Source organism: Pocillopora damicornis, chromosome 7 (genome assembly GCF_964200805.1).
Source record: "Pocillopora damicornis chromosome 7, jaPocDami1.2, whole genome shotgun sequence".
Classification (NCBI taxonomy): domain Eukaryota; kingdom Metazoa; phylum Cnidaria; class Anthozoa; order Scleractinia; family Pocilloporidae; genus Pocillopora; species Pocillopora damicornis.
The window spans coordinates 23,943,292-23,969,944 of NC_142676.1; the positions used below are offsets into that span (position 1 = coordinate 23,943,292).

The following is a 26,653-nucleotide window of genomic DNA, read 5'->3' on the forward strand; positions in this document are numbered from 1 at the left end:
ATTCTCGGCCATTTTTTTATAATTTGGTGTTCAAATTTGGCGCTTCCCCGGTGTTTCCATGGCAACTTCTCCGTATTGCACTCTATAACCTCTATTGCACTCTATAATCTATTTATGCATTCATCATTGACCAATCAGAAACGCGATATTTGGTTGAGTATATAATAATACATGGAAGACCTTAACTTTCGGACATACACAGATCCCCCCTTAGAGTTTTTCTTGGGATGCTTCAGTTGCCGAAATAAAAGTCGACTCCCGAGCAATTCTCCTTCTTCTTCGCCTTCTTTCATTTTTTTTTTTTTTTTTTTTGGTGACGGGAACTTGGAGAAGGACACAAGAAGAACTCGAAAGTCTTCCTCATCACAGACGATTGAATAACATTAATCACTCAGAAATAGGTACAACACATCCCTCGGTTTAATTACGTTTTATTGCAAGACGTATACAAGAGCAGGATTGGAAGAATTATTTAATTAAGAAGAATATTTAAATTTCAGTTCAATCATCTCCATCGATTTCAAAGTTCAAGTTTTCCGGTTTTAACCAGTGATAAATAAAACTTAAATAAAGATCTGTCGACTCTTCGATTTTCAACCGATTTTTTGTTTATTCTACAATCGAACCTCTCTAGCAGGGACACCGACAGGAAGGAGAAAAGTCTCCTTATTACGGAGGAGTCCGCAGGGACAATTTCGACAGTATTTGAGATTTTAATACAGTTTTAAATATGGTATTAGATAAGAGCCTTAACTTTCATATCTTGAGAGCAGAATGATAAATATGTAAAATAATTAAAATATTTACTTTTTGTCAAACCAAACTTTAGCTTTGGCTGCTTAGGGCAGGTTTAAGTCTTCTTTGACAACTTACAAGTTGTAAATGTTATTTTTTAAGAGCGGTTTCTTTACAACCTGAAGTAATAAGTTAGTCGCGGTACAAATAAATTCCTCATTTGTAGGACGTTACTCAGTCTCCCTTACTTTTCCATAAATTTCCTTAGAAAAACGTCAGACTTCTCTTCAGATTTAGCCCAGGCAGGGAGACTTAAGTTCCAGCATGGTGCCATTAGACATTTGTCAAGGGAAGAGACGGGATGATTTAGGACTATCTTCAACTGTAGCGCCAAGCATTATGCTTAATTGTCTTTATTTGGGAACGTGCCACTCAAAATGTCGGTTACTTCTTGCGAATGCAGCTTTCCAATGCCAACTGCAGGAACAGCCAGAACTCTTCGACCACTATATTTGAGCTAAAACGAAGATTAAAATCTGTTATCATCAAGCAATTGATGGATCAGCCAATAATCAACGAAAATACTAACTAATCCATCAGTCAATAAGGCAAGCAAGAATCCAGCCAAGTCAACTGATTAACCGCGCTATCATGTTTCAAGTTACCCTGACTTTCAGTAAATACGTTAAGCAATCAATCTATCGACAAGTTAGTCAATCAATCAACCAGACAGACTGACTATAAATCCTATTTTGATATCATCAGGTTTACCTTAACCCCCACAATATTCTCAAATCGCGGTGATACGAAACTCCAGGCTCCCATATTCCTTTGCTCCTCTTGACTCCAAACAAATTCTGCATAGAAAAGTCGTATATGACTGTCACAACACTGCTAAAGCATTTCAAGTTGATAGGAACATTGGGGCAACTATTAAAAAGATACCTTTCGCTTGAGGAAACTTCTTCAGCTCTTGACGAATCATTTCAGCAGGAAACGGGCATAACGACTGGAGAGGATATAAAGTAAAACAGCAACTTTAGAACTATCACTTAACTAGTAAAATGAAAAAGAATTGTCTCTTATTAGCATAAATAAAACCTGCTCAGGAGCAAAGTGGATCGCATCGCCAGAACTTATTACGGTTTTCACCGCGTGAAATCCGCACCAGGAATGTCTTAACCCCTCTCCCCAGTTCCCGGATGTGATCCTAGGTCCTAACCCCAATCTCCCTCTTAAAATTTTGTTCAGTTTTCTGGCCAGGGTTTGAAGTCGAGATTCCAATCAATGAGACACCGCTTTTCATACAAGCCCAACTTAGGATCCTTCCTTAAAAATGTACGCGGTCACGGTAAGTGAACACTCCAACCCTAGTCCCAACAACAGCAAAAGTAACAAAGAAACCAATAAAAATGCCAAAAGCCTCTCATTAGGGGACACTTGAAGTGGCCTCGAGTGTGTCCCTGATATAAGGTTCCACTACATCAAGCAATAGATCGCTTTCTAGTATCAAAACGAGTCCCCTACCTCCAGTCTTATAATGGCTGTATCTAAGCTGTTGGTCGCCTCTCTTTGCTTGGCTAAAGCGTAATAATGCTTTCCAGAACAGAACAAAACACGGCGCACTGAAGCGCTATTTACACTGGCATCTCCAAGCACCGGTCTAAAATGTGTTCCTGGGCCCATTTCTTGAAGGGTCGATACCGCAGCCTGAGGGGAAAATGAGAAAAATACGTTATCGTACGTACGGCGCGCCAAAGCTTGTTCCGATTTCATTAGCAAAACTTCTAGAATTTTCTTGGATTGGATGCTCGTGCATCTTACTCACCGGAAGTCTTAATAATAACTTCGGTCCAACGACAATCAGTGGTTTCCGGAAGTTGCGGACCATCTAGGACAAATAATAATAATTTCAATAAATTAGGAACAGTTTTTCTTGAGGTATCTACTTTAAGTTAAAGTTTCGCTTTCTGTCGATCGAATCAGGCTGGCGGCATTTCTAAGAGAATTATTAAGAGTGTAGACAATAAAATTTGATGGGTTTGTGTTAATGAGTTTGTGTTGTAAAGTGGATTCTAGGCATCAAACAATTCCGCTTTAGTTAACAAAATTTCATCAGTCTGTAGTTACTAATAAACTTTAACCTCGAAAATCCAAAAATGTATGAGAGGGGAGCATCAACTAAAGAGTTGAGGGATTCGATACCAGAAAAAAAAAACTACAATTCTCTTCCCTTTTCCACTCGACAACTTAGCTTAAATTTTGCCATCTCATCCTTTTTTCCGTCATGCATCTTAACTCACCTGCTGACGTAGTAAGTGGAAGTACTGCGCAGGCGTGGTTGGGTTCACTATTTGCATGTTCACACAGTCGCCGTCCACTCCATCTTCTCGACTGTCTGTCATCTACAGAGATAAGAAAACGATTAAGGGTGGTCACCAGTCTCTTTTCTCCATCGCCATCTCTGCCTTAAGAACTTTTTTTTACTTTTTAGTTTCAACCCAAAGGTCAATAGATCGACAAACTCGAACTTATTGCAAACACTGTGACAGACGGGGACAGCTAAAGACTTTAGTGAAGTGTAAAGCTAATACCACGCACCTGAAGGAATCTCTCTACTCTACAAGAAGAATGTTCAGGTCCTGCACCATCATAGCCATGAGGCAGTAACATCACCAGACCACTCTGAAGCAACCACTTTGCTGAAAAAGAAAAATCACCTTTGCTGTTTTTCGCCTAATCCTTTCTAAAAGTTATCATTGCCTTGAGAGAATATCTTCATCAATATGCCACGGGTTAAAAATCTCATTCCTCTTACCCTCTCCTCCTGATATGAATGTGTCGATGATAATCTGCGCGCCGTTGAAGAAATCTCCGAACTGCGCTTCCCAGATGATCAAGTGATTTGGGTTCTCAATACTCATGCCATATTCAAAACCGAGACAAGCTTCTTCTGACAAAGGACTGTTGACCACCTGTGTGGAAGACCAAGAAAAATTTTTTTTCAGAGATCTACTTTACTAGTACAAAAGTTAGCCGGCAAGTCTCCGACCGAAAGAGCGCAGGTCTGGAGGAGTTCGTAATGGAAATTCTTAGGAGAATAGTGCTAAATACCTCAAGGAATCCTTTCTGTTCTTCGGACATATTATTCAGTGGTACAAACATCTCGTCTGTTTGTTGATCGACCAGCATCGTGTGTCTGTGGCTAAATGTTCCTCTTCCGACATCTTGCCCGCTAAAGCGCACGTGATACCCTGTCAAACGGAAAGTTCGGACAAAATTAATCGCATAATAACTGCAAATTAAAGATCCGAAAGTTCAAACTCTGGCCAGTGCGTAATCATTTGAGTACTGTATCATAAACTGTACTTGGTGGCTCTATCATTTAAGACTGCAAATAAAACTTTCGAAGTGTGACCATTAGAGTAACACTGACATCTACACTGTTATCCTCAGCAGGTAGGTTTTTCATTCGGTACTAGTCTATTTTCAATATCGAAGAGGAGTTTTCACCTTGATGAAGAAGACTTCCGATGGCGAGAGCTTCTGCAGTAGCCCAGTCAATTCCGGCGCCACTTTCTAGTTTTTTTATCCTGGCCTCCGCGTGAGTCTTTTTCAGGTGCGGGTGAATGTTAAAGGAGTCGGGTGTTTCGACAGACTTCGCTCCAACAAAGAGCAAGCCTTCCAGGGGAAACCCTTTGTAAGAAAAGAAAGCCATTTAAAATGAGAAGATTTCAATCAAGTGTCAGAGCAACCCAGGAAATCAACGGTTTGGCATAACTATGCTGTGACATTGATAACAAAAACTCATGCTATCTTCTTAGGCAATCAGGTACAATATTAAACCTAACCACTACTTGGTTACGTGCATTTCCTGTGACCATCTTATCGCCTCTGCGGGATGTTCTCCTCTAGACTGATGAGTTATTTTCGTAACCTTAGTTCTAACTTTATGATCGATAGAAGAGCAATCTAAACAGCCACAGAGTCTAAAAAGACAAGCTGCCCCTACATTACAAGGCAATTAATACTCTACCTGTGTCCCAAGTAGTAATTTTATCTGGACTGGCCTGAACAAAGCCTTTCCAGTGTCCCTCAAGGTGACTCGTTTGAGGAATAAAGTTATCTGAACGCTTCAATTGATCATTAAGAAAATCGGTATATTGACTGTCACCCTCGCTTCCGATCGCAGCCACGCCCTTCTGCTCTAAACTATTGGCATAGAGCACGGGCACGCTAGGACGACTCTCTATTTCTTGGTACATGACCGGTTGTGTGAAAGATGGATCATCAATCTCATTGTGACCCCTGGAAAAACAACCATAACAACAACAACCTTAACATGACTTAGAATATCAAAGGAAGTAACATTCTGCGGTTTGATTCGGTATGGGATCTGAGAAATTTTCCTTACTCTTGCTCGTGACTAAAAGAACATCGTATACACTTGATTTAGCGCCGTGGCACAGCGTTTCCGTTGCGGTGTGTTCTTAAGGGCGGCGTTCGTTTGAAAATTACTGTTCTTAGATCATTGATGGAAAGTACAGTAAATCCTTTGCAAATATTATGTTGAATTGAAACATCTAGAGAGTTCCACTATCTCGCTGTTTTGTATAAATGTCAAAGGATGGTGTAGATTAGTCTATTGTGACATAAATACAAATATATTTGCTTTAATCTTCGTATAAACGTCTCAATTTTGTCGCCTTTCTCCTTAAAAATACATCGAGATTGTAAGGAGAAATTCATCTTGGTCACTCCGAGGAGTTTAAGGTTTTCTTTATTTACAAGTAAAAGTTAAGCGCCTCTCTATATCTACAGCTTTCACTTCTCCTGAGAGGGACAATCACGAAGGAATCAAAACAAACATACCATCGTCTGTAACAGAGCATGTCAACGATAACATCCTTTCTGTACTTCCTTCTGTATTCAAAAGCCAAGCGACAAGCTCGGACCACTTCCTATGTGAACAAATGCAAGAGGAAGACTTTTAGGATAACAGCAAGTTAGTCTACAAACAATTATGTTTTTTCATATTTTTCAATACCAACGAACTATCTATTCGATCATTATGGATTGACAACCACATCTGTTACAGAGCAGCCTTCAATTGAACGTCGCAAGTAATTCGCGATTGCGTTGGTTTGGCTTTGCTTCACTCTGTAATTGGTCCAGAAAACTCGCGCCACTCTATCAACCAATCAGATGCAAACGTGAACCCAACCACGATTTGGTCGCCCACGTTTTCCCACGCTTTGGGTAATTGGCTTGTTCTCATTTCGAGTTTTCATTGGCTCTTTAGGGTATTTTGCTTTCTTTTGATTGGCCGTTGTGATAACTTTAGTTTTGCTTTTACGAGGCTCAATCGAAAAACACTCTATCTAAGCTGGATGAACTTTTACATGCAGGCTGCAGAGTTTAGCATGTACCGCTGGAAAGTTAACAAAATCTAATCTAAAACTCTCCAATCAACGTTAATGCCAAAGTGGTCATGTAATTTTCCTACAAACACTTTTAGTTTGGAACATTCTCTAAATACGTTCTTACATTCATAGCATAGTGTTTTTTTTTTAACAATCCAGCTTTTGCTTACAGAGAAATAAAGTGACAGTCCTATGGTCATGAATATGAAAGCGATCTTTGCAGTAATGAATGGTCACAAGATACCATAAGATAAGAGTGTGAATAATTACTTACTGCTAACTGTACTGACCGAAACAGTGCTAAAGAGAGAAAAAAAATCACCTACTTCCTACGTAGAGGATCATTTTCAAATTTATCCAGACTTTTAAAGAATCATCCTTAAAACAAAGAATTCAAGGAATGGATCATGTGTCACAAGAAACATTTACCTCGGGATTAGCTCCATTAACATGAAGTACAGGACATCCAATCATTTTACCAACATCACTGCTGTATCTAGAAGACCTACAAAAGAGATCTTAAACTTCATGAAAAGCATTAACCTTGAATTTCACAATGTATCAAAAGAAAGACATACAATTTGCAAAACATGAAGAAATGATTACCTTCCTCTCTCCCCAGGGGTAGTGAAGCCAAGCTGGTTATTAACAATCAAATGGATTGTGCCACCAACACTGTAATGTGGTAGGTTTGCCAGGCAAAATGTCTCTGCTACAATACCCTGTGCATGAGAAATATATTCCTCTGAGATGAACGATGTTTACCTCAAATTTGGCTGGTGCCCTAACAACAAAGAGTGTTGTTGTACCTCTCCTGATGCTGAAAACACCATTCACTTTCCTCAATCAATCACAGAATATACTCACATTCACGAAATTTCCTACTCTGTCTTTGTTAGACAAACAGTTTATACAGGAATTTGTCATGAAGAACAGAGTGTTGCATTCTAAACTTTGTGGTAATACATGTACAATGTGTAGGCCAGAGTGAATAAATCAAGCAAAATCATGAAGCTGAATGTAGATTTTATTGCCAGAGGAAAACTACCTTTTCTTACCTGAGCAGAGAATGAAGCATCTCCATGAACCATTACACTGAGCACCTTGGAGAGAGAAAAAGGATGGAAAGTTTACGATGAATCTTGTTATTTAAGCGCTTACCAAAACAGGTAGGAATTTTAAAGGTTGTGTAGTTCTAAATAATTTGTATGGCAGGCATCAATTAGGGAAGGAGGAATAAATCCTCTTCACCCCAACCCATTTGCTTAAGGTGTCTCCTTTGAAAGGTTAGTTAAGATTGGCTGATTGTCCATCAGACAGCAAACCATTTACTTAGTCAACTGATCAGTCATTCAGTTAATGTTTATCAGACAGTCAGTCAGTCAATCAACCTCTGACTCAGGTCAGTCTGTAAATAATTATCAGTCATAAATCAGTTTACGACAACACACCCAATATACCCTGCATACATATACATGTATGTAGAGAACTCCAAAACAAGAAATAGTAAATTACATTTACCTTATCACCCAGTGGACTGTCCACAAGATTGCTAAAGCAACCATCCTTTAATGTAAGCTGCCGACCCCTTGCCTTACCAGCCGTCACAGGATTGACAGCTTCCAAGTGTGATGGGTTTGGTAACATGGTCACTCGCAAATCATAATCCTCAAGATCCACAGAAGTGTCTAAGAATATAGAATAAGTAGATTAAACAAAAGCAGGAAATTCAGAAAATCTATGATTTCCAAAAGATACTATGATTTTAAGGGATACTTTAGTAAATAGGTGTTTACGGAAGGGGAGAGTGAGAAAGCATTTTCAGTGCATCAAACATGTTGTGCAGAAAACTGAAGCTGAAGGATTTCTTTTGAGTTAATACTTATGTGGACAAGCACCTTGACCAAACTTGTAAAGATTCAGCTGGTTTGCTTCCAATTAGTGGGCCAAAAATTCTCAAATCAGACAATTTATGTTAGGCCGGTTTGAACAGCAACTTCGCTACAACACTTCATCTGAAGTTTTGTACAATCATTAACCTAATCAAGTATTAAACTAGAAGACCACTGTTGCACACCTGTAATAACCTTTGGCTAAAGCTGGTAAAGAGTTAAGTAAACACTGGCTTACAAAGATAGACCACTGCAATGCTGGCTTATTAATTCAAGACATGTAACACTAGCAGTTTTAAACAAAGGTTCTGAACTACATGTAATGTTGTCATTAACTTACACAGATGAGAGAGGACATCACCAATGCCCTGTGCTCCTGGAGGAAGCTCAGAATTTCCTTTTATCTGTTTTTGTCAAAAGATATTTAAAGTAATGTTTTTCTAAATACTTTATCATCAAGGATGTCTACATGCATATCAATAATAATAATAATAATAATAACAAAAAATATAATTATGTTTCAATGGAAAACGTTGAAATATACCAGTCCTAAAAATGTATTTTCACATTTTATAATCGCATTCATTTAACAACCAACTATAATCATTTGGCAATTTAATATCCATGGTTGCCCAGTTTCTCACAAGATTGATCATGTGAGACAATTTTAGTGTTAAGGAAAAGCAAAAAAAAGAAATGAAATCAACCTAATTGTATTAATGTCCAATAAAATAAGTTTTGGAACCTACACATAAGTATAGGTCAAATTTAGTCATGATAATTATTATTAATAGTAAACAGTTTACCAGTATTTATTAAACATCCAACAGTTCAAACCTTGTGGAACAGTTGGGCTGTGGGATATTTCAGAAGACCAGTTAGAAGGTTGAGTCGGCCTCTATGTGGTATGCCTAAGACTAACTCTTGGATTTTACCTGAAAAAAAAATTCAGTTGGAAATGCAGGGGCACTGAAGCACATTGTAATTAACACCCTCTGAAATATATGTCAAGTATTTGTTGACTAAAAGAGTCTGAGGTCCCAAGCCTTGAGAGGTGTCATTGTGCTGTTCTTGTGTGTAAGAGTAGAACTTAATGCACACATGGGGTGACATAAAAACTGTCGAAATCCTGGACAAGTATTCAAGGCATGAGGGCTAGAAGTAACATGAACTCACCTCATTGAGAGGCCCACAACATGACCAGGCGCAAAACAGTATACATTCTAAACACAGTTTGAAGACATTTTAATGAAAGATGCAGACCTAAGGGGTCACTTACACCTACACTAAGGACATGATTTTCAAAGCTTATTTAGTATTGTTCCATACTGGAGTTGCTTAACTTACTGTAAGAAGACCGAAGAAAAAGTTCATCAAAAAATGCCATCATGCTCTCTGCTCCTTCAGCTCCATATCTCTTGACTGTTGGGAACTTTTTGGCAAGAAAATTGTCGAATGCCTTGTTAAGAAAAAAGCATGAGTATGTTATTCATTAATTAAATGTTACAATATATACAATTTATCTCAGCCAGTTACAACTAAACTTTCATACAGAATATCCAAATTTACCCTTATTCTAAAGATTCAATGAATTTTACAGGAGATAAGAGGGGGAATGCAGTGGCCTGAAGGTTAGTGCGCTGGACTCTGGGTCTTAACACCAGGGTTCAGACAAGGTTGGGTCACAGTTATGTTCTCAAGCAAAACCAACTTTACCCTCACAGTGCCACTTTCCACCCAGGAGTGTAAATGGGTACTCAGATATTGCCAAGAAAGCCAGATGAAATGCTGGAGTGTAACCCTGCATTGGACTAGCATCCCCTTCTGGGCAGGGGGAGGGGGAGGGGGTGGAGTAGTGATACTGCTATTCGCTTCATGCCTGGGAAACTGAGATAAGTTCAGGGACACTTGGCTCAACTGCTGACTTTATCTTTGGGAGATTAGGAGATTATTCAGGCATCTAAGAGACTTCTGCATTAACTGCGAGGGTTTGCATCATTTTTCATCCACTTTCTACAACAACATCTCTAACTTTTTTTTGTCACTAAGAGCAAAGAAATGCCTGTGACCTAAGTATGTTAATATGTGTACATATTCAAACAATCTTAATAAAAGTAAAGAATTTACAATGACATTCACAAGTCATGTACCTCAGATTTCAACAACAGCTTTGCTAAATAGTTCTGTCTTTTAGATTCATTTTCTAGTGTCCAATACAGAACACTCTTTTCAATCAGCTGAGCCAACCAAAGCTTCTCTGACTCATCCTGCAGGAAAGTGAACACACATTAATTGCCAAGTAACAAAGTCATTAAGTACTACTATCACAGCAGCTGTTTTCTTTGAGACCCACTCTCCAAGTGTGACTCGTAAATTAAGCAAGTATGACTCTTATTAATAATAAACTACACAATTGAAGGATTTTAGGGTTGGTGATTAAGGCGGCAGTATTTACCCTCCTCAGCAGCAAGACATAATCATGAAAAGCAAGCTACAACTACTTTGCTAGGGTGCAAGATGTAGATTTACAACAGCATACATATTCTCCAAGCTGTTCTCTATACATTTCCCAAGGTGCTGACAAGGAGAATTTTCAGAACAATCAAGAGTTTCTTTAGTTGGTGATCATTCCCTTTATTCTTGTGACATTGATGTTTGTTTCAGGGGTTATATTGTAAGGAGAATTTAGATACTAGTTACTATGTGCAAATAACCAAGAAAGCAATGGTCATGCAGTTAGGAGGTTGAGATAAATGTTTTGAGCTGAGGAATCTAGAGCTAAAAGGCTCCTTGAGCTAGAAATCTTGTGTCTTACTTCAATATGGTGTATTTCTACCGATAGCTGCCCACAATAAACTTTTTCCAAATGTGTAAGAATTTCTGAGAGAGTGGCTTCCTCTTGACCATTATAACATAACAACCCTAAATGCACAAAAGAGATTCATCAATAATTTAATTAACAATCAATACTGACAAAGAAAATTTAAAATAATTGTCTTACCTGATAACTTGAAATATTTATTTACATCCACATTATCCAAACCAAAATTTTCCAAGGAAAATTCCTTGGAGTTCTTTAAAACACTTTGAAAATCTCTGAGAAAAATGGTAACATATCAGTGATTAGAAACAAACCAAATTCAAAATTAGTCCATAGAGTAGGAATTGTATGCACATGTATGTACCTGTTTTTTGTCTTCAAAGGATTTACATCTGCAAATTTATGCCCATGTTCTCTGTAAGCATTTACTAGTCTAAGAATATTGGCATTCTTGATTCTATTCTGCAACTCCTCTTCACTCTCTAAACAAGATAATCAAGAGAGTACTTACAAACAAAAAACATTTTAATTACTAGACAATGTATATCTCTTTCCCAGGAATACTGGAGGCATTCTGTCACCTCCGTTGTGATCAACACCTCTGATTAGTTAATACTCTCCGACCTTTGTAGCCCTTTACACCCTAACATCAGAATCTATATTCTCTGAACTTTAATCAATAGATTTCCTTTTGTAATGACAAGGAGAATCTGTTTAATAATCAAAGCTTCTAAGGATGGCAATCAGTTCCTTTATTCTCATGATCTTAATGAATGATTCAGCAGTATTACTTTAAGGAGAAATAAGATGCTGGTCACTTATAGGGTTTGAAGGGTTGACCTTTTAACTCAGAATTCAAGACAGAATTTCTCCCTACAACATCAATACAATATCAACCAGATATGTGATGAGAATAAAGAAAAATATCAATTTGGGGATAATTAGTAGATCCAATATTAAATTCTCTGAACTAACATTATAAGAATTGTATGGTTGAGAGTAAGGAGAATTACAAGTTTGATGTGGGAGTTAAAAGGTTAAGGGACCAGGGGAAGGGGCCAGTCTTTTTTTTCTTTCGTTCTTACATTATTCAATAACCTATGCATTCTAATTTTACTCAGTTATAACTGACCTGCGTGGATTATTTGAGGAGCAGGCCTGTAACCAAAACATCCACTCTTTGCATGATACAGTTTGACAGTATTAACACTGCTCCTTAGGACAACTTGGTGTAAATTCTTCAAAGGTATCACTGGTGGAATAATTCTCCACATGATGGTGTTTGTTGATTGTGGAACTTATGCTGAGGGCTCCTTCACACTGGCATGATATCAAACATCAGAAAAGCCCTTCCTGCAATAAAAAGAGGATAAAAATGAGAGCCATATGGTGCCACCACATGAAAGTGCGGGTCTTGCAAACTCTTCATCTAATCTCAAAATACATATTTTTTTTTCAATGAGTCATGTAGTCTCAAACTTTTGCCAAAGATTACAGATTCTGAATTTTTTTTCCAAATAGCCCTGGAACTCAATTGAAAAGGTACCTAGAGTACCATGGAGTCATGGCAGTAAGTGAAGTGAAGCAAGGTGATGTTGATGGCTTACATATGAATGCAAAAGTGTGCTGCAACTCTATGAACACTATCAGTACTCGTCCAATTGGAGAAATATTTTAGATCGATCTTTCTTACATATTAAATCAGCTGATCAACAAATGATGGCAACATATTAATAATGAAAAATTAATCCAAAGTAAAATTTCAAAATTCCATCGCAACAAATTAATACCAGATTCACCCACTTTTTTAGCAACGTATGTGTTTGGTTAATTGTTTATGCTTTTAATTTACGCATTTTTCGGCAACCGAGGCTTTACGCACGTAAATTGACGTCGATGTCCCAAAAAATCACGTACACCTGTGATTGTCATCAGAAAAATTTTTCCTGTCTGAGCGATTGATTTACAATCTCGGGATCGGCTATTCTATCAAATTAGAGACATGTATGCCGAACGAAATACTAAGCTCCCTGTTCAGACATAGGCTTTGTAACCTGCACGTGGCCGAAGATGTTATTTTGGGCCATGTTGCAATACCGTCAAAACAAGAGTACGGTATGAGTCCAAGACAGCTTCAAGTGAAGCATACACCCTTTAAATTATTATCAAAAAAGTACACGTAAAACGTGGAAAATTATAACATTCATAGGTATAGAACATTTATAAATCAGAGGAATCAAGGAGACAAAAGCTAAGAAGAAGCTCCTACTCACACAGTCCCGCGTGACTCCACACTCTCATGGTACACTACGAATACGCCAATATGGAAAATTGGTTAGTACAACCGCTGAGCTTGTGAATTGACGGCACCAACGAATACTAAGCAACTTAAAGGGCATGTAAACCCAAAAAACGTTCATTTTCTTTTCACATAGATGTTTAGTAAATATATCAAGTACACCAAAGGTACCATTCGTTTATTCTCAAAAGTCCATTTTCACTTTGTAAAAGCTCTTCCAAATTCGAAACATTCGCCATCTTGAATGGCGCCATCTTTCCTGTGACGTCACGGGTGGACCCTTAAAAGTCTCGTTTTATAATCGCGTGAGGCACGAAGGAGTCTTTCCTACAGCCGTTGTTTGCTGGTCTCGTCATGATTTTTTTACTTACAGTTTGCTTCAATATAATCAATTTTTCGTAATGGTGAAGCGTTGTGCCGTCTAGTTTTGTACTGATTCAAACAAAACTGGGCATACAATGCAAATATTTCCAAATGACGCAAATTTGGAAATGACGCAAAATGAAGCGACAATTTGTGAAATTTGTTCAAGTGAAAATAGCCGATTTCGTCGAGCCGTTCGAACGTTCTGTTGTTTGTAGCAGTCATTTTTCTTCCTGGTGCTGTACCGACGATTCAGGCCTCACCAGAAGCAAATTATTCGGAAGACGAAAAACAACCCATACAGTCGGCAGACGACGAGGATTCGGAAGTGGCTGACCAAACTGAGAAAGAAGTTGAGCTCTTCAAAAGTTAGAGGTCAACAGAGAAAGTACAAAATCGATTTACATGAGAACGTTTCGTTAATTAAACAACAATAGCTTTATTGGTTCTCTAAAAACAACTTTTTTCTCATCTAATGAAAGATTATGGGGAAGCCAGTTGTTTGGGAGCCAGCGCTGAGCCCGTAAAAGACACTGACATGTCTGAACCTTTGCCTGAATTCGAAACACGTATCAAAGAAAGAGAATTCAATTCGTTGATATCAGTGTGTAATAACGTGATCTGGAATTTTGTCGGTTCTATACAAAGAATTCTATACAGGATCCCATAATCAACCCTTATGTTCTATAAGAAAATCCATGCCAGCCCCACTTAGTGCTTCCTTTGAGAAACCCTGCAGAGAAACAGCAGAAGAATTTGTGTCGCGGTTTTCACAGCAGTGAAAATACATTCAAAGGTCAGTAGGACAATATTCATCATTTTGAGTACAACTTAAAAGATCCTGATTTCAGCTTGCAAAACTATCTTTTCAATATTTCAAATCGAAGCAAACACAAACAGGGTTGGATAATTATGAAGGCCACACAAGGAAATGTACATGATACAACTTGTTTATCGATGGAAATGCTTCTGAGATGAAGGATATTGTTTACCACACAAGATAGCACAGCGACCCTAAAGTGTTTGCCGAGATATCCCCAACACCAACGAACAAGCTATCTGTAGGCAATTTAGCGAAATTTCCTGCCAGGAAAGAAGCGAAAAACAACTAGCTCTAGTACTGTATTATTAAATCAATGGCAGAAACAACTCAAGTAAATCGATCTCAAAATGTAACAAAACAGATGAAACAGAAAATATTTAGCTCAGTCGTTTCCGGTGTGATTATCTGTGCTTTGCTGCTGCCTGTAAGCGTACTTGGCCGTCTCCAGCACCCAGAAATCGAGGCAAATTGACTGAAAACCTGGATGCTCAGTGATACAACTTATCTGGGTTTCAGGCCATTTTGCCACAATTGCCCGATTTCCGTACAACAAACACTTTCATGAGTTGTCGGCATTGGTTGACAAGTTCCACACTCGCACTTTTGATAATTTTATATAAAACACTCTCAGAAGCTCAAGTTTAAAAAATTCTGTTGCATTCCTTTAGATTGTACCCTCGCTTTATTGCATTTTCATGTTAAATACAAATAAATCACAGAGTAAATTAAATACCAGTCTGAGTTTCCGAGACGGTCGCATCGCTGTCGACATGTTTTGTACTGTCTTCGTGCGGATCGCTTCGGTGAACCCTACGCGGCTCATATTGTTAAGGACGTGGCCCAGACTCTCCTGAAGATTCTGGATTATCCCCAGCGCTGTCATGTACTAAGCTTAAGGCATTCGAGTCGCTATCTTCTGAAAAAACATCTTCCGAACTACCGCTACTTACACGAACTCCCACACCAGTTCTACTGGGGAATATGTGTTGCGCAATATTTTGGTTCCACCGCTTACGTCACGACTTCTCGCTATTGTTTTTACCGGAAATGGAATTTCAGTTGAAAATGCCGATTTTCTCCTAAAATAAGTCGAATTGGACAAAACTAATTTCAAATTCGTTTTCTACGCCACTTTTTACATAGTATAAGAAAAACATGTATTTTTGGGTTTACATGCCCTTTAATGCTTACGCTGGTGTGGAAACATTCTATAAATACAGTCTTACACTTTAGCTGGATAGGATAAAACAGTAGCGTCATTCAAACCTAAAATATATGTATGAGTATGAAAAACTGCGACCCGATCTTCCTCCATGTTGAATTTTCTCTTTCTGCAGCGAGGTTTGTGGTTTATACCGGTCTTTAGTACTCTTGATTTTGCCCCTCTAAGGATTCGTACTCTTTCTTAGAGTCATACTAGACTCGGTAAGCATTGCATTTACTTCATTGACTGATAACTAATTTATTAATTGAAAAGATGGCCAAGAAGTGTCTGTATGTTTGATCTCTGTATAACGTGGCCATGCAATCTTTTTCAAATCAGAGGGTATGTTTTGGACACAAAGCATCCTTATACCAAATCACGTTTGCAAAGCACTTTAAATAGCATGAAAACAAAACGAAGCACTCAGTTCAACAGATGGTTTATTTATTGGTAAACGCGGCTAATTTTTAACCTCCATCGTGCATTACCTCTCCTGTAATTGGTACTTGAGGGTCTCAATGGGGTGACAGCTTTTACGGCTAACGGTTAAAATTTTGACCAATTTACGGCTAACTTCATTTATGACTAGCGGTTAAAATTTGTCAATTTTTATGCCTAACGGCAAATTATTTTGGCCGTTTTATGGCCGAAATAGGTTTTAACTCCATTGGGAACCTCGTAGTTGTGCATGTGATCACCGGAACCCCATGAAATAATTTTTTTCTTTTTTTTTTTCATTATTAATTTGTCGCTTGAAAAACGTGAACCGACGTTCGACTAAGCCAGAACATTGAACACAACGACTCAAGACACTTCCTCTTCAAGCTCCATTTGTCTCGTTTCTTAATTTTAGTTACTTCGTTTTCGTAGTTTGAATGCGTCATTCTTTGACTTTCTATTTTCGAAATGTTTCGTTTTCATTTTTACCTTCTGAACTTTCATGATGGCCCAGCTTCGCAGGAATAACAGAGGTTTGCCTTTCATGATTTGCAACTTTCTAGCTAGCAAAAATCAACAAAGTATTTTCTTCTTCCCTTTTTCTTCATCACTGATTAAGGGTGGAGTTTTAAATGGGAATTTTTGGGGGTCTCAGAAGGGAACCCCGGTCAGTGGTACTTTTTCTGGCCCACAGTTCACCGATTTCTTGTTTTCATCTATTTTTCGTCATTATTAATTTGACAACTTGTTTTTGTGCGCTTCACTCCAGTCAGTGGGCTCTACTCCTGAGTCCAGAACATTGAATCGTTTTCCAAAAGATTTTAAAAGAAGGTCAAAATATTGGGGTTGCACTCGAAGAGGTATCGGTGTGACCTGCCGGCAGATATCGCATCCAAAATTATTCAGTATTATTCAAATTGATAATACTGAATTTGAATTTGAATTCTCGGCGTGCAACGCCGATGCCGTTAAAAAGTCGTCCAATAGGAAAATAAGTTATTTATATATTACTCGCTTCTTAGTAAACTAATCTTACGAATACAATTATTGCTTATTTTTTGTGCTTATCCGTCGAGCGAGCGTGAAAATATTAACTGCGCACCGCGCAAAATCAGGGGGCGATTGCTTGCCTCCGGTTTACCTGCGGCAAAAATTTTTTTACTATTTAATTTAGTTTCTTCAATTTTTATTCGTGCGACAGAACGAGGAAAAGGGACTACCCGTGCTCTAACAGCCAAGAGCAGTCATCCCAACTAACCAAAAATAAAGTTCTGATAATGAAATAATTAAGTTGTTTATTCTAATTACTAACATTTACACGCGCCCTTTATCACGTCATAAAGGTAATTACGACTTTGTCAAACGTTGTCTGAGGCGTTTTTACGTAGTGCTTGTCAGTGGAAAGCTTTCAAAAGTTGGCAAGATGAAGAAGTTTTTACTAGCTTGTTTTGGTCTTGGATTTGCTCTCGGAGGAAGTTACTACATGTACCGAAGATGGCAGAACTCCCGTGAGGAAAGCGACGATGCTGACGAACAAAACGATGGTAGCACCACTCAGGTAAATTAATTAAGGAAATTTTTAGAATCTCACCATTTTCTTGTTTTTTGTTTTTTGACGAGCTCTAAAGATTCTTGCAAGTAGTTATTTTCAACTTAAGCCATTCGTAGAATTTATTTTCCCGCGCTTTAGGCGCTTAGCTTGTTTTACTTCGAGTTTTTTATCGGCTTTTGAAATTAAAGGTAATTTTTTCCTTACCACAATCAATCGTAAAGCGCTCTATTAGGCTAAAACCGAGTAAAACAGACTGAATCATGTCTGAGGCGATCTTTTTATTTTGTTTCCTAGGAGAGAGCACCATCTTTTGAGCCTGTTAAAATAACACTACCAAGTATCTCAGATGGAGACAGCAGTGGCAAGCAAGACAAAGCAAAGAGTATCAAAAATACCAAAAGCACCAAAAATAATTTTGGGGGCATGAGGTCCGGTTTTCTTTTGTAATCCTGTACTTCTGCTACAATCAACAAAATACTTTCAACCCTTTTCCTTTATAAAAAGAAAAAAAGAGAAAAAAAACGAGTTAAAAAAAGTTCTTTGCATAAATATTACTTCCGAAACTGTTTTTCAACCTTTTTTGTAGCAGAAAAAAGAGAAAGGAACTTGTTTTAATCAAAAATGCCATAAAAAAAATATAAAATATACATTTACATAAATACAAAAATATATATTTTCAGTAACGTAAAAAAGCCAATTGAAAAAGAAGCCAGAGTAAAAATCATAAAAAGAAAAATGTGTGGGCAACTTTTTGCTAAAACAAAAGTTGTGCAAAAAAATTAAAAAAGTATTAAAAGAACACGAAAAAATTATATAAGTGAAAAAAAGAAATAATAAGAAATGGCGTGGCAAGGAGGAGAAATGTAAAAATGAAAAAAAATAAGAAAAATTTTGGGAGAAAGAGAGAAGTGTAAACATGTAACTTGTAACAAAAAATTAAGGAAATACAAATACAAAATGGTATAATGAAAAAAAAAACATGTAATAAAAGGAAACGTTTGCAAGTATACGATTGTAACATTAAGAAAGTAAGCACGAACTGAATAAATCAAAGATGTATTATATTTGGTTTTGACTGAGATTCACCCGGGACATGTACATTGTACATTTTCATCTCAGGGATTAGGGGAAGAAACAGAGCGGGGGGGAGGGGGGGGGGGAGGTTGGAAGATTTTGGTTGTGTTGCAATAAATTTACCTGAACCTCTCATAACGCTCTTTAACATTCCTATGGTCCCCCCCTTCCCCCTCCCCCCCCCCTCATTGGCAGTTATAGTCCCCCTCCATACTCTATTGGGGACGACTGATCTCCCCTTCATTCCCCCCGAAAACTATGTGATCCCCCAAAATCCTTCCTCCTTCCCCCCCTCCCCCCTCCCCCCTCCCCACTCCCCCCTCCCCCCTCCCCACTCCCCCCTCCCCGTTATTAATAATTAATTAACAATTGGTTCATACGTCAGCGTACGTTCATCAAGATATGAAGCACGCGGGAAGTTTGGAGAGTACGAAAGATGCGTAAGAGTTGCTCGAGGCGTAGTTGCTCTAGCTTCTTAAGTGCTCTCCAAACTTCCCAAGTACTTCATATCTCGATGAACGCACAGCTGACGTATGAACCAATTATTTTATAACATTTTCAACCTAATGGTTTAAATGTTGTAAAAGGATTAATATTCCCTCTGCTACGCTTCAGCGCGTTGATAATGTTGTTTCAGGAAAACATTTCGCTACGCTGTAAACGATCTCGTCTTAGATAGGTCAAAAAACTGACATGTGAATTCATGCGTGTAAATGAACTTTATTTTCTGATTAAATACAAAATTCTCCTATCCAAAAGAAAAACAAATTTTGTTTGCTGACGACATGAGCGTGCGCAATAGGAATATGAAGCACGCTCACGCAATTGAATTTGATTAGGCAAATGCATTAGCTATGTTATAAGGGTCTCTTGTATTAGATCTCAGTACTAATAAAGAGGGAAAGAAAACGGCAAACTTCCGGAATTCTTCCCCCCCCCCCTCCTCCTCCTCCATGAATTTTACACAAATTTCTTTTGTTTGGAGCGTCGTGGGTGTGGTCGAGTCTTCGTGACCGGAAAGAGATCACAGCGTAAAGCTCCTGTCCACTTCCGCTTCATCCAAACCCGAAAGTGGAATAGCCAGCAGGTGGTCAAACAGACGACTACTAGGAACCTGCAAGATCAAAATGGCGCCCCACCGGCGCTAAATCACAAGTTATACTTGTTGTTATTTATCTCTTGTATAATTGCTTTTACGAGAGATTGGATCGAGACAATACTTCTTTGTTTTGTCGACGTCTCTGTCAAGATGATTATGAAGTTATGACCTAATGGCAAGAAGGTAGGACTTTAAACTTATATTCATGAATCAGGTTATGATAAATTGGTGTCATTTCCCAAAAAAGTGTGGATCTTCAAAATCGTTTTAGAAATAGAAAAAGCGGTATGAGAAGTCCTTATGGACACAATCAGAGAGTGCTTATATATTTTATTACCAGCAATTTAAGAGGAGCTGTTATGATACAAATATGAAATTTAACTCTTAACGATTTGTTTCGAGAAATTTAGAGTTTCAGCTGTTTCTAGCTCTCTACATATCAAAGCATAAACATGTCATCAAGTCTTTGGATTTAGAGTTAATTCAGCGTTTTTGTGCTAATCAACTACTTCAGAAAGCGCGCTGAAAAATACTCAAAGCTACGATTATAGCACAAACAACTTTAAAACACAGCAGGTGGCAAACCAGCTGGCAGACAAGTTATTAAAATTGAAACGATATGATCGCAGTTGTCGTCTGGTTTCTGCATTTGGATCTCAGTGTGAGTTTTCAAAATAGGATGATGGGATGATTGGTTTTTGCGTTATTACTTAGCTGTTTAATATTTTTGGGATTTGTTATGTGACAACGAGTGCCATTGAGAACATCTACTGTTCGGCAAGGCTTCGGTAAGGCCCAAAGGGCATGCTGGTTAACTAATGTTAGATAGAGATGTGGATTTTTTGCTGTTTTCCACAAGCAGTTATTTTGAATCTTAAATTTTCATGCAATGCTTGTCTCCTTTATATCAAAATAAGTGAGACTACTCCATCTATTTATGACAACGTATAAATTTCGATATATCATCAATGATTAATCAACAATCAAGACAACTCCTAAGTAAGCAAGACTTTAAAACAAGGAGTCTCCGGGTCGGTGAAAAATTTGTGCTGAATTTTGACGTAGTTTAGCTGCATCAGAAACTATATAAATAGACAAAAGCGGTAATAGTATACTTTCGCCTGCAAAAACCTTTGGCTTAAGACGCCATTTGGATGGAGCATGTAGCTAAACTTCTTTATTTCCTAGTGAGAAAAATCTGCTAGAATGGACACCATTCCAAAACAGACAGGACCTGTGATTTGCTTGTTCTTTATTTGTGGACGTCTCATTTTGGGACAAGACCCTTACGTCTATTTTGAGAAGAACTGGTGCCGAGAACGCACCCTTCGAACTGATTGGCGGACTTACACTCACTCGTGTCCGAGTTACTCGCGACATTGGGCTTACGAGATTTGGTCGGACGACTTCAAGACTCATCCCAACCTGAGTTTTATTTCAGGGGCGGAAATCAATCCTGCAGGACATTTTAGCAAGATATATATACAGTCTGTGACAGTTCTGAACCGGACAAAGGCGTTCGGTGGAGATGCGTGGCGCGTTAGAGTCCAGGGCCCTGCAGATCTTGTTGCTACCGTTAGCGATATGGAAAATGGTACATACGAGGCCAAGTTTTTACCCATGGAGCCTGGGACCTACTCCTTACAGATAACGTTGGACTATACGCTCTGTCACGGGCTTAAAAACCCACCTCCTGATTGGTTTATGAGAGGTCTGACCATGTTTCTTACATTTGGTAGAGCTATATAACTTGTTCATTCTTATAAAGTTTTCTGGATGTATATTTAAAATATTCTTGATTCTAGGGCAGAAAGGTTTCTTAACTTATTTAGTTTGGTTTTGTTCTACGCTAAAAATGTTAACATGTTAATCGAGTGCTTATCTGTCTATTCATACAATACCTTCTAACATAAATTTTTCTCAACTTCTGAATCTCGAAAACTTCGTGATTTTGGGGGAAAGTTAAAAAAAAATATAAACTTCTCACAATATTGTCGCTGTCGACGCCCTCAGTCGCAATTGACGCAACAGAGCCTTTCAAAAAAACGAGCACAAGTAAAGCAACATTGTTACAGAAACAAATTGAATATTTTTTTATGGTGAATTTGGCAGGCTGTCGACACGGATCGTTTCAAAGACCAGGAACACTAGCGACATCGGACGACTATATAAATAGACCACTTTATTATGGAGCATATTTCACGGTCCAAGTTCCTCCTACCGTGCCACAGGATGCCCAGTGTGAGTGATTAATTTTCTTTTTAGTCATGCATTTAGTTCTTTACCGCAAATGACAATGCAGGAGTATCAATTGGAAAACTGAATTATCTCAGGTTTAAAAAAGCTCTCGATTTGCAGACGATGTAGTACAAATATCATCACGTTGTTCTTTGATGGTTCTTCTTTATAATATCACGCTACTAAGCTCAATGTTTTTCTTTTTCCCAATAGATTTAGACTCTCTGTTCAGCAGCAGTACCCAGTGGTGTTCTGACGGATGCAACCTTCTTTTGGACGGTTTTGGAAGATGGGTGAACAACAACTGGTTACCATATAAAACCAGTAGGTTGACAAGTGTGTTTGAGTTGCCAACGCACAAAGGAATTAATTTTGCACAAAATATGACTACATCCTTGAACGTCCTTCTTTCACTCCTAATTAAAACATGTAGGTAAAGTAAGGCAAAGGCAGCTGACGAATCAGATAGCTCATCCTGTAAGAGCTCACCGGTTTCTGTATGATGAAGGAGCCAAGGATATTGCTACTACCTTCTCCCCGGACGAAAAGCTAGTCCAATAAAGGGTTACCCACCCCTCCTCCAGCGTTTTTTTTTTTCAGGCTTCCTTAACAGTTTGGCAATAAACAATTATCTCCCGGGAGGTGAGTGGCGCTTTTTGGTGAGAGTAACGCAATCTGCCAAAAACACCAAGCAATACTTGACCAGCTTGGTTCGAGTCCGGAATTCCGAACTCTAATCCCGTGCACAAATCCACTTGATCGACGAATTTTGCTAAATATTTAAAACAACAGGTAACACAATCAATCTTAGCTAAAGCTGCACCTAAAATTGTTGATCCTAATGACGTCTTTCGGCAGTGATACATTTACTTTTTGTGATTAGAATTTGTTCTGTTCTGGATTTCGTCCGTAAGTTACAACTAATCGAGGAATCAGAAAGATTTGCGTAAAGCCACATCATATTACTTCATCATTCTGGGAATGTGTTTTGTATTCTTTCTCCAGCTGACTCCAGCGACCCAAGGTCAGGCCATAGGCAGGGATCTGGTGTCTTATGGATATATGGTGACTCGCACAATCGACGGTTTTACGAATCAGTGCAACGCCGACAGCTGTGTTCTCGTGTATTCCGAGCGTGTTATCATACCAATGTATGGGTCTACTGGCTGGGAACGGTGAACTCAAATGAGATGGATCTTTGGTAATGGAGGTATTTCGTTTCGTGCTCAAACTTCCCTCCTCTTTCAGACATGAGTGAGATCTGGACAAGAGCTTAAACAGCGATAGTGCATTTCTGTTTCTCATGTAGTTTTTGGAGACCGACCCAGCAAGTTTAATTTTGCAATTTTTTTCTCTATATATGGGAATAATACTTTGCTCCCATCTTCTAATGTTCAAGAGCCTAATAGACACTGTTGACGTCCAAATTATACGCCACTCTCCCCACCCCTGGTCCCCGTACCCCTATCGTTGTTAAAAACGGTAAAATAAACCTTAGTTCATTTTAAACGTAGCCAACTGATAACAAATGAATGTAAGAATCAAATCTAATGGACCAATGGTAAATCGTTAAAGATACAAGTGACGAACTGAAAACGTGTGAAAACGCGCGTGAAAAAATCGTTATGGTTTTAGATTTTACGTCGGACATGTGCGATTGTTGAATAAGAAGTGAGCTCACTAATGCCAAGTCCTCACTTATTGGTCTCTGGCTAACTCAAAGCGACGAAGGGCATGAAGGAAAGGCTGGGGACGAGTTAGGAAAGCCCGAGGTGAAATAACACATGTATTACTTTCTCTTCCTAGTTACGGAGGCCATGATCTTAATGTGACACAAGTCCTGGAAGAACTACGCTCAATTGTAACGCAGCCATTAATGGATGAAGATAGCGCCTTGGTACTTAACACAGGAGTCCATCTCTTAAAAAGCACGAGCTTTAGAAATTACCAAAAGATAATTAAAGGTTTCATTCGTGTTTTGAAACAGAACTATCGAGGAAGGGTTGTTTGGAAGACAACACCCTCCCTCGGGAAACAGACTGAGCTCTACACGGGTTGCTGTCGACGTTTTCATACTGAGCAGGTAAAGAAACTGCACTCTCTACACTCTTCCTATTTCCCCGAAGCAATGATGACGGAACGTGGAGAAAAAAAAAGCACCTTTATTCAAAATTTAAGCCCCTTTTGATACCTTAATTATCAGACAATTACCTCTAAAATGTCTTGAAATCTGTATAATAATTTACGATGCCCATTGTAGAACAAAACAGAAACCAAAACAAAAATCACAATAACCTTTCATTCAGAAAGAACTGAAAAACTCTCGTTTTATTCCGTGCCACGCCCCATCTCGCTTAAATCTCTTGTTGTCGTCTTAAGTACGAACCCGCGTCGAAAGAAAAAAACATTTATATTTGCAGGCATTGTACTGTAGGCTACGTTGCCACTTTGTTTGTTTTTATATGCTTTCTTGTTTATTTGTTTGTCTTCTTTTTAGATAGTTAGATTTAGACTCTAAACCTTTTAAAATGAATTTTACAGCGAATTAAACTGTTCAACGCCTACGCCATGAAGAAAATGTGTGAAGCTGGTATCCCAGTCGTAGACGTCTACCAGATTAGCGCAGCATACCCAGGAGGCACTACTGACGGCGTTCACTTTCCGCCGTTTGTGTTCTACCCAGCAGAAGATGCCTTGGAGAGATACTTTACGACATGACATTACTCCGTCAGCTTAAGCTCAACATAGCGATAATCTTAGTCTTTCCATTTATATTCTGTTAGCGACGACTACTCCCCCATCCGCCCCCCTGAAAACTATGTGATCCACACCCCTTAAAACCATTTGATCCTCCGCCAACGTAAAATGAAACGACAAAAATGCGTAGTAAAGGAACTTAAACTTAACACTAAAAGGAACTAGTTGAAGGAATAAAAAAACCAGTTCTCGATCAAGATTGCAAAGATTTAGTCGAGTAATATTATACACACAGTAGCCTTTCTTTTTCTGTGGTATAGGAAATACTGAAAAAAGCCACCACCCTAGCAATGCATCCTGGTTTAGTGCGGCCCTTTAACCCTTTAACTACCACGAGTGACCAAGACAGAATTTCTCCCTACAATACCCATGTAATTTCAAGCAGACGAGTGATGAGAATCAAGAGAAATATCAATCAGTCGATTATCAATTGATCCAGTACCAAATTATCAGAACTAAAATCATAGGAGTTGCACAGTAGTCATTATGGAGCATTACTAATGAGATTTTGTGTGATTGATCCAGAAAATTCGCACCACTTTCTTAACCAATCAGATGCAAGAATAAAATCATTAAGGGCGGAAAGGGTCAGGTTAATTTCTGAAAAGGTTGGACAAGTAGGCGTTCGGTACTAAGTTTACGATAGTCGGACGAGAAACTTGGGCATCCAATCCTCGAGGAAATCTTCCCTTCAATCATTGTTTTCGCTCACTTTCAAGCCAGAAATTGTCGGTGTATTGTTAATCTATGCGTATATTAAAGCGACAGCTATGATCATTGAGTATGTAATTAAAGTAAAAAATGTCAAGGCCGTACTTGAGCCAAAGGGCACTGTGAGAGTAGAGTGTTTTGCCCAAGAACACAAAAAATTGTCCCGGTCAGGTCTGGAGCTACTGTAGAAACTTGCCCCTTTAGGTTAATATAGGCAGTTCAGTTTTGTATCGTCATCAATAAAACGCACTTCAGTGTAGCTATTTGTCGAAATAGAATGAGGCCAAGAACTAGTTTCAAAAAAGAGGAAAAAAGTAGTGGACATCTGCATAACCGACTCTGATTTTGACTTAAACGAAATATATTTCCTTCACTTGCAACTGGTTGAGAATCTTCACATGACCGCAGATAACTGCCACAAACAATGATGTGCTTTGGCATATAACAATGTTTAGCCGCAAATGAGACTCTTTCCAGCTTAGATATTTGTATCCAGGCTCCTCTCTGAAAAAAGGAAATGGCAGATAGCTTTCTAAGTTGACTGGAGTGATTTGGCATGTTAATTTCCTCCATGCAATTCTCACACTTGGTGGTGGTCATTTCCTGCCTTGAAATTATCACGAAAACAAACTTGGCGCTTAAATGATAAAACAATTACATATATTGATTGACTCCTTTCATTGCAAAATACGTGTCATTTGCTTTGCCTCCTAGATGTGTTATTTTAAATCATAGCAATTTTATTAACAGGGTTTTACCGTGGAAATATCGATGAGCACACTGTTATGTTCGAGTGATGTTTTCTTCTTGGTTTTGCAGAAGTAACCGCTTCTCCAATATGCATGGACGGAAATTAAGAACTAGGAAAAAGAGGAAATCTTCTTCTAACGAACAATATACGCTTCTCCGATATGCATGGAAGGAAATTAAGAACTTCAAAAGAGAAAATTTCCTTTTAGCGCACAATGTTCGCTTCTACCACATGCATGGAAGGAAATTAGGAACGTACAAAAGGGAAAATTTCCTTTTAACGCACAATGTATTCATCTGTTTGTATTATCTATAGTATTAACCCGGTCTCGTATTTTTAATTTTGGAACTAATAACATTTTCTCACCTGAGCTCATAGTGAATGAGTTACGCTTTGAAAGAAAATTTTACTTGAGTGCTAATGTTCAGTTTTTGTTGGCTTTATGATTAGTATTTTAGCAGTTTTAAAGTTCA

General features: G+C 38.4%; 3 protein-coding genes and 1 long non-coding RNA gene across 6 annotated transcripts; 2 read left to right on the top strand and 2 right to left on the bottom strand.

Moving 5' to 3' along the window:
* Positions 1 to 417: 417 nt before the first annotated feature.
* On the bottom strand, positions 418 to 13,261 carry LOC113684930 (2-oxoadipate dehydrogenase complex component E1). The gene is made up of 25 exons (XM_089212420.1): positions 13,145 to 13,261; positions 12,004 to 12,224; positions 11,236 to 11,353; positions 11,052 to 11,146; positions 10,866 to 10,972; positions 10,201 to 10,317; positions 9,398 to 9,509; positions 8,888 to 8,985; positions 8,391 to 8,454; positions 7,680 to 7,846; positions 7,217 to 7,261; positions 6,765 to 6,880; positions 6,588 to 6,663; positions 5,608 to 5,696; positions 4,772 to 5,043; positions 4,249 to 4,431; positions 3,850 to 3,989; positions 3,554 to 3,710; positions 3,337 to 3,437; positions 3,039 to 3,140; positions 2,564 to 2,626; positions 2,263 to 2,445; positions 1,681 to 1,744; positions 1,507 to 1,592; positions 418 to 1,252 (listed from the first exon to the last, which is right to left on the bottom strand). Exons 2-25 carry the CDS (start codon positions 12,143 to 12,145, stop codon positions 1,139 to 1,141), a joined length of 2,811 nt encoding a protein of 936 aa, XP_089068546.1. The 5' UTR covers positions 12,146 to 12,224; positions 13,145 to 13,261; the 3' UTR covers positions 418 to 1,138.
* A 1,117-nt stretch (positions 13,262 to 14,378) lies between these two features.
* Positions 14,379 to 14,741, bottom strand: LOC149043245 (uncharacterized). The gene is made up of 2 exons (XR_016188471.1): positions 14,541 to 14,741; positions 14,379 to 14,502 (listed from the first exon to the last, which is right to left on the bottom strand). It is a non-coding gene; the product is annotated as an uncharacterized LOC149043245 (long non-coding RNA).
* An 888-nt stretch (positions 14,742 to 15,629) lies between these two features.
* LOC149043246 (uncharacterized) lies at positions 15,630 to 18,612 on the top strand. 2 transcript variants are annotated; one of them, XM_089212463.1, is made up of 3 exons: positions 15,630 to 15,781; positions 17,342 to 17,556; positions 17,845 to 18,612. In XM_089212463.1, the coding sequence occupies exons 2-3, from the start codon at positions 17,422 to 17,424 to the stop codon at positions 17,995 to 17,997; spliced, it is 288 nt and encodes a 95-aa protein (XP_089068589.1). In that variant the 5' UTR covers positions 15,630 to 15,781; positions 17,342 to 17,421; the 3' UTR covers positions 17,998 to 18,612. The 2 variants fall into 2 exon arrangements, with proteins under 2 accessions (XP_089068589.1, XP_089068588.1); XM_089212462.1 differs by lacking the exon at positions 15,630 to 15,781 and adding an exon at positions 16,374 to 16,531.
* A 1,094-nt stretch (positions 18,613 to 19,706) lies between these two features.
* Positions 19,707 to 25,487, top strand: LOC113684923 (uncharacterized). Of its 2 annotated transcripts, none has more exons than XM_027202341.2 (7): positions 19,707 to 19,906; positions 20,912 to 21,434; positions 21,836 to 21,964; positions 22,175 to 22,285; positions 22,967 to 23,162; positions 23,768 to 24,044; positions 24,503 to 25,487. In XM_027202341.2, the coding sequence occupies exons 2-7, from the start codon at positions 20,930 to 20,932 to the stop codon at positions 24,677 to 24,679; spliced, it is 1,395 nt and encodes a 464-aa protein (XP_027058142.2). In that variant the 5' UTR covers positions 19,707 to 19,906; positions 20,912 to 20,929; the 3' UTR covers positions 24,680 to 25,487. The 2 variants fall into 2 exon arrangements, with proteins under 2 accessions (XP_027058142.2, XP_089068577.1); XM_089212451.1 differs by lacking the exon at positions 19,707 to 19,906 and adding an exon at positions 20,329 to 20,384.
* The last annotated feature ends 1,166 nt before the right edge of the window (positions 25,488 to 26,653 follow it).

Coding starts and splice junctions, on each gene's coding strand:
- LOC113684930 (XM_089212420.1), bottom strand. CDS start 12,145: ATGTGGAGAATTATTCCACCAGTGATACCTTTGAAGAATTTACACCAA. Junction 5,697..6,587: donor TTAATGGAGCTAATCCCGAG/GTAAATGTTTCT, acceptor TTGTTCACATAG/GAAGTGGTCCGAGCTTGTCG. Junction 3,141..3,336: donor GAGTAGAGAGATTCCTTCAG/GTGCGTGGTATT, acceptor TTATCTCTGTAG/ATGACAGACAGTCGAGAAGA.
- LOC113684923 (XM_027202341.2), top strand. CDS start 20,930: ATGGACACCATTCCAAAACAGACAGGACCTGTGATTTGCTTGTTCTTT. Junction 22,286..22,966: donor CTGGTTACCATATAAAACCA/GTAGGTTGACAA, acceptor TTCTTTCTCCAG/CTGACTCCAGCGACCCAAGG. Junction 23,163..23,767: donor TCAAATGAGATGGATCTTTG/GTAATGGAGGTA, acceptor TTCTCTTCCTAG/TTACGGAGGCCATGATCTTA.
- LOC149043246 (XM_089212462.1), top strand. CDS start 16,501: ATGATGGCCCAGCTTCGCAGGAATAACAGAG. Junction 16,532..17,341: donor GCTTCGCAGGAATAACAGAG/GTTTGCCTTTCA, acceptor CACGTCATAAAG/GTAATTACGACTTTGTCAAA. Junction 17,557..17,844: donor ACGATGGTAGCACCACTCAG/GTAAATTAATTA, acceptor TTTGTTTCCTAG/GAGAGAGCACCATCTTTTGA.